Source organism: Ruditapes philippinarum, unplaced genomic scaffold, assembly GCF_026571515.1.
Source record: "Ruditapes philippinarum isolate M1 unplaced genomic scaffold, ASM2657151v2 ctg238_1_1_1_1, whole genome shotgun sequence".
In the NCBI taxonomy this organism is placed as follows: Eukaryota; Metazoa; Mollusca; class Bivalvia; order Venerida; family Veneridae; genus Ruditapes; species Ruditapes philippinarum.
In genome coordinates, this window is record NW_026852535.1 from 56,495 (window position 1) to 63,664 (window position 7,170).

The 7,170-nt window shown below is 32.9% G+C and overlaps 1 protein-coding gene across 1 annotated transcript; it reads left to right on the forward strand.

Moving 5' to 3' along the window:
• Positions 1 to 202: 202 nt before the first annotated feature.
• Positions 203 to 4,747, forward strand: LOC132716377 (peptidase inhibitor 15-like). The gene is made up of 4 exons (XM_060699643.1): positions 203 to 1,341; positions 1,671 to 1,789; positions 2,934 to 3,025; positions 4,435 to 4,747. The coding sequence occupies exons 1-4, from the start codon at positions 1,078 to 1,080 to the stop codon at positions 4,536 to 4,538; spliced, it is 579 nt and encodes a 192-aa protein (XP_060555626.1). The 5' UTR covers positions 203 to 1,077; the 3' UTR covers positions 4,539 to 4,747.
• Positions 4,748 to 7,170: the final 2,423 nt, after the last annotated feature.

Consider the following 7,170-nt stretch of genomic DNA (forward strand, 5'->3'; position numbering starts at 1 on the left):
TTTGTTTCTGAGGCATGATGTGCCTTTAATAAATCCTTAATAAATACATTGATGCCTTACCTTTATATATTTTTGTATAGAGTATAGTCAGACCATGTGGACTTGAATCACTTCCGGCTCCATCAGGTTAAAGGTTAAAATATTGCTTTTGAACACATGCACACATTTGTTAAAACAAGAGTAGAAATGTACCTTTCTCGCTCGTATATACTGAGTTATCATGTAAACGTTTGATCGTATTGTGTCTAGACGCAATTATTTCAATCCATTACAAATATTTTAACAATTAAAGCGACGTTTGTACAGTAAAAAGTCAGTTCAAGTGACTTTTTAAGTGCTCGTTAAATGCGTAAAATTATTATTTACTAGAAATGAAATTTCTACAAGCAGATCAACTTGATCACAAAAATCTAGGTTAATAGTTAGAGAAAGAATGACAAAAAATAGATGAAAGTGACGGGAAAGGAAACAGGTAAATTAAGACGTAAACATGTGCATTTAGCGATCGCAAATAGTTCAAATGTATCAACGTTTAGGATGACCTTAAACTGAGCATTCATCGACAATGTAAAAATGTGATTGCTTAATTAAGGTCATTGGCACACGACATAAATTGGTTGATTGGTTTACTTCGTTGCTTTCTCCGGTTGTTTACGTAACAGAAAACTAATTGTAAAAAATAAAATTTTATGTACATTATAAATTAAGAAAGGGCATCGAAGGGGGGATGGGGTCGTAGCCATATTGAAATCAGATTGTTATCATTTTACATCACAGGACTATCTTGCAAAATGACAATATTCTAAAGACGCAATTCTTTCATAAAAGGCACGTATTACGTCTTACACGGGGGAGGGGAAATAGCACCGATGTTTACGGTTAATAATCCTGTCTTGTCTGATATGCAAGAAAGTCTTGTGTTTTTATGAAGAAGCAGAATAAGGAGCGTTTGGAATGTCTTCACTCAAATGGCTCTTTGAGTGAGAACTCCAAAATATTAATAAATAATCTTGTAAAATAATTCAACAATCGCCTTCCATTAGTAGTTGACTTTACTTGTAGTATTCAAATATTGAAATGTCACATAGACAAAAGGTTATGCTGATTATTTTACACAGACATGGGACAATTACCTGGCAAACAGAGCTGCTCAGTGGAGCGAGACATGTTATTTTGAACATCAAAGAAGAGGGCTTGGTGCAGAATTTATCCTACTTTACAAGCACGGGACGACCCGTACCTCCAAGGTCTGTTGTACAGCGGTCTATAGGACTCTGGGCAGCGGAGAAACGCCTGTATCGGTGGTCCCGAGGCTGTGGTGCTGCATGTCATTATACACAGGTATTAAGGATTCAAAGTTCACCTATCCATATTTAAAGTTTAAATTGCTTCACAAAAAAGAGGAACTTAAGTAAATGTCTAAAAAAAAAATTCAAAAATGTACTGTTCACTCTTTGATGAATTAAAATTTTAGTTAAAAACTAAATGTATGTAATAAAGAGAAGTTGACTTTCGACAATAATTCTATGCTTTTGAGTATATAATTACAGTTTTAAGACTAATTTCTTAACTTCTTCGTCTTATAATGAGTACGATTAAAAGTGGTAAAAATGCAGTTTATATTTGTAATAAATAATCAATCTTATTTTTTTATTTTTCGTTGGTTTAAGCTGATTTGGGCTCAAACTTCACGGGTTGGCTGTTCTCTTAGTTTTTGTCCTTTATTGAGGGTCGGACAAGGCTCAATCCAAAGAAATGCCATGTATTTTGCTTGTTTCTACGCACCAGCGTAAGTATAAGACTTTATTTTAAAGCTTTCACTAATTGGTTTATGAAATAAATAAATGTTTATTACCGATGTGTTTGTCATTAGTTAAAAGTGTGTCTGTCAAATACTATTGTTTTATTTTCTTAAAATCATCTTGACTTTCGTCTAACATGATTAAAAAAGTAACTTATGTTTCCGGAAGGATATTCTCAGTAGGGCATTACTTCCCCATCTTGTAGAAAGATGAATCAAAGACAGAAATAATATCAATTTCATTTGTAATGTAAAACGTACCACGGTGTCAGTCATTCAGTTTAATTACACAAGTAAAGTTATTTTAAATGATCTAATTTTATAGCCCAGGTTGAGCTTTTAAGATCGTTGAATGTCCGTCGTCTGTCGTCTGTTCATAATTGTTCGTTAACACTCTAGCGGTCACATTTTGCCTCAATCATCATCAAACTTGGTCAGGATGCTGTTTTTAGGCAATTGCTTGGATAAGTTTGAACGTGGGTCATCTCGGATGAAAAAAAAGGTCACAGGAGAAAAATCTTGTTAACACTCTAGTGGCTACTGTATTAATCCAAATACCCTGGAAATTGGTCTGAAAGTTTGTTTTGATGATTTCTATGTCAAGTTTGAATATGGGTCACCTGGGGTCTAAAGCTAAGTCACACCGCCCAAATATGGAAAAACCTCGTTAACACTCTAATGGTCACAAGTTTGACTCATTTGTCATCAAACTTGGTCAGAATGCTTGTCTAGGTAATTGCTCAGATGAGTTCGAACATGGGTCACCTCGGATGAAAAACTAGGTCAGAGGAGATTAAAATAGAAAAATCTCGTTAACACTCTAGTGGCTACTGTGTTGATTTAAATATCCTAGAAAATGGTCTGCAAGTTTAGTTTGATTATTTCTAGGTCAAGTTTGAATACGGGTTACCTGGGGTCAAAAATTAAGTCACACCGCCCAAATATGGATAAACCTTGTTAAAACTCTAGAGGTCACATTTTTGAGTCACTTGTCATCAAATATGGTCAGGATGCTTGTCTAAGTAATTGCTCGGATGATTTCGCTTGGTCAGGTGAGCGATCTAGGGCCATATCAGACCTCTTGTTTTAAATAAATTGTGCACTTAATAAATTCTCATCAACTTTTTTTCAGTGGTAATTTTATTGGTCAGTACCCATTTATTCCTGGACGCCGATGTTCAAGATGTGGTCGTGGAGAGTCCTGCTTAAGGGGATTGTGTGCTGGTAATGTGTGACGTCATTTATATGATGTTATTTTACATTATTATGACATCAATGTATTAACTGACATGAACTCTTAATTAAGCAATGCTGGAATGGAGTCAGTACAATCGTAAAACAAGGGCTCTTCCTGAAGTATCGTATGTAAACACGAATACACACCAACGCAATTCGCCCAAGTTATAAGGCACTGTTCGTTCATGAGACAGTATCAAATGTCATTTCCCTCCATATTTAGAGTATTTCTCTTTGTGATACCTTTTTTTATATTTTTTTCAATTGATCCGAGTCACAAAACAATAAATGATGGCTAAAATATTATTGGATATCTGTATTGATGATACAATCCCAGATAAAAATGCCAGTCACTATCATTGGATAAAAAATTGTTGCAAATTTCCGTCATTTTTTTAAGTCGCGTGAAAGTCGACAAACATGATATGGTATAAGATAGGCAAATAAAGATATTTGTTAAGTTTATTTATACTCGCCACCGGTTGCCCATATTGGCGAGTCTTCCAGAGGAGTACGTTGTAATAGTGTTTTAGATTTTGGAGGATAGTGCAAGATACAGATACAGAAAGATGCCCCAATTCCAGAAGCTTCTCTTGCTTCTTGAACGTGCCAAGTGTGTAAGCACTCATACACGAGACTTCGGTTTAACGTCTCATCCAAAAGACTGATTAGTATTTTAGTTGCCCAGCCCGGGAATAGAACCCACAATGTCGAGATTCTAAGTCTCGCGCTCTAACCGATTGCACTATGCGGACCGGCTTCAAATAAAGATAAGGCTTGTCCGGATCTCTAATATGTTTTTAGTATAATTGTACCTCACGTAAACTTTTAACTATATGGGCTAATGTGACGTCACCTGTTGTTATTTCGATCTATCATCCTGGAAATGAATAATTTTCCCCATGGGCGAGTACTCTATAAAGATTAAAAAACGTAATGTTCTAGTTCTCTCCCCTGGCTGTAAAAAAATGTTTGTTAGTACTCGTGTGTTTTGTTATAGTGTAAGGGAGAGAAATAGGACAATTCACTGTAAGGGAGATAACTGATATTCGTGAATATTGCACAAAAACCAGATTTTTTTGTGGAGGAAGACATCACGATCAGGTGCTTATTTTTCAAGCATGAACGGAAGGAAAAATGAGTATGTGTGGTATTTGCCGATCTTACGTAAACTAGCTGAATAACATCCTTACATGGCGTAATTATTTGAAGCCCGGGTCGATATGATTTTACGACATGCAGAGGCCCTTATAACAGACGAAGGTTTACATCTTAGGCATGAACTATTACACCTCGCGATTAATTAAATATATTTTACTTAATGTATGTACGATTCATTACGGTAAATTGTTTATCATTGACATACATGTATTTCAAAATGTCCTTCTTTCTTCCAGGTCGAGTTCAAAGATTTTTCGGTGGTCGTCGACGTCGCTCAGCAAAACTGTCTGCTAAAGAAGAGTTCGAGGGGATCGTTTCAGAGAGGTCTCTAGGAATGTAGAAACAACATCAGCACTTGATAGTAATATCGGACAAAACCTCGGAGCAATTAAACTGAAACTAAATCAAATTAGCGGGTTGATTTCTATCGGTTGTTTATGAAATTACAGTTTCTTTTGACACATTTGTAAATGTATTTAAAAAGTTATAACCAACTTTGCTTTGTTCATTGTAATATAAAATCATTTTTGTTTATTGTAATATATTTTTCCTTTTTCCTTGCATCTTTGATAAGTAACTAATGCTTCCACTTTGTACAATAAATGTATATTGTCTCATTCAAAGTTGAAGTTTTTATTTATTGTAAAATATCAAGTGATGTAAATAGTAAATATATATAAAATAAAATGTTTCAATAATTATATTTTGTTGTTGTAAGTCATTATACCAGAACTGTCACCAAATACTATTCTAAAAAAACCATTTATTACAGATTCAAGGTCAGAAAATCTTAAAAAATAAATATCTTAAAGCTGCCAAAATATTTCAAGAAAATCAATATTTAAAAAAATGTACTTAAAGAAAGGTAAAAATATTCAAAATCCAAGTTATATTTTACATGTTATGTGCGGTTTAAGACTGATTTTGCAGTATTTTATTACCATATTTCTATTGCGTTACTAACGCAGTAAGGGCTGTTTTTGCATATGTTGACGATTTTTTGGTAATTTTCTTGGATTGCAAGTGCCGATTGCAATATGTTAATTACTTTATTCGTTCACCTCACAATATTTAACAAGTTCATACATTTCTAAAATATTCATGAAAATTAACATGAATCTGAAGGCGTGCTGCTTTAAATCACTTTTATATCACTTGGAATATTTTCTAGCATAAAAAAGTACGTAATCTATCGTTAAATGAATAGAAGTTACTCAAAATGGAAATACAGTACGAATAGCGCGAAATAAAAAGTGTTATTTGTAATCTTATATACTATTTTTTATACTTGATTCTTTAATGTTCTTCTCATTATTTTGCTTTTATTTTTGTTTTATAAAAATTTTTTGTTTCAAATATTTCTAATTCACATTTTATGTGTAAAAATATTCGTACATCTAAATGTATGTTGAAAATTCGCAATCCAAATCAACACGACTGCGCACTTGGATCAAATTCACTCGCAGTTTGCTATCGATCTTATCTTTTATCAAAATTAAAAAGAATCCCATGTTGCAAATGATATAACAGGGTCTGAGAATTATGATATTTTTGATATCTGTCATTTTGACATTGTGTTTGTTTTTAATCAAATTAAGCAAAAGGCCTTCAAACTATAAACTTATTTATTATTCATTCATTCGACTACACAATACCGGTTTTATGAAATAAATTACGTACGAAGTATCTACTTTAATTGAAATACAATGTACGGTTGCTTCGAAATAGGTATGACATCATGGGTATTGTTTCTGGTCCATTAAGTAAATCAGTTGAACCTTTCTGCATTTTTACCCGTGAATGAAATTCAATATATCGTTCGACGCAACATCAATGGTTTGGATACATTTTTTCCAAGCAATTTGTATGCATGTCTTATGCTGTAATGCATGTTTCACGAAGATTGTTTTACTTTAGCCATTTTGCATGTTTTATGCCATTTTGCATGTATTATGACATTTTGCATGTTTTATGCCATTTTGCATGTTTTATGCCATTTTGCATGTTTTACGCCATTTTGCACTTTTTATGCCATTTTGCATCTTTTACACCATTTTGCAAGTATGACGCCGTTTTGCAGTTTTGCGTGTTTTGTGCCATTTTGCATGTTTTATGTCATGTTGCATGTTTTATGACGTTTTGCATGTCTCACGTCTTTTGCCAGCCTTACGCTTTTGTTTGTTTCAAATAAGCAACCATCATGATATTCTATAAAAGACTTTAATATATAAAATTACTTACCCATATCCTAATTACGTGATTCTCACATACATGTACTTAGGATTATTTTATAATTCAAGAAAATATCAGCTTCAGGGAAGTTGAACAGGAAAGAAAATCTTGTATAAACACCAAAGCTTATCAACAAGAAGGCAAGGATATCAATTTTCTACTTTTTGCTGATAGAAAAACACAACACTTTAGTCCTGAAATGTATTATTTGGTACAATAAAACAACTGAAATTGTTTTTAGCTTTATTCACACTCATTCTGTATTTAAAATTACAGGATTTGTATAGCGTGAAAAACGTGCAAATTTGATTAATTGAGATTCATGATCACAATGTAAAATTACAGAAAACACAGTGAAACATTTTAAATTAAATTACAGTTTTAGAGTCTGTCAAAATAATTATTTCCCTGGTATGACACAAAAAAAGAACACTCTGAAAAAGAAACTCTATATATCGTCCAAGCATATACTCAATTTACAATTATATTGCTATTCAATAAAGAAACATGTAAAAAACTCAAGGAAAAGATAATATTTTCATAAACGATTTTCGTAAGCTAAACTTTTCATTTCTAGCTTATACACATTCGGCTAACCTCGTCACTTCTCGTAAACGATGGATATTCGGTAAGTTGACTGATTGAAATATCGAAATATGCCGAACTTACACAAACTTATTTTAACTTGTTTTCTTTAACAAAAAGGAATGTAAATCCATAAATTTAAAGAAAAGAAAATA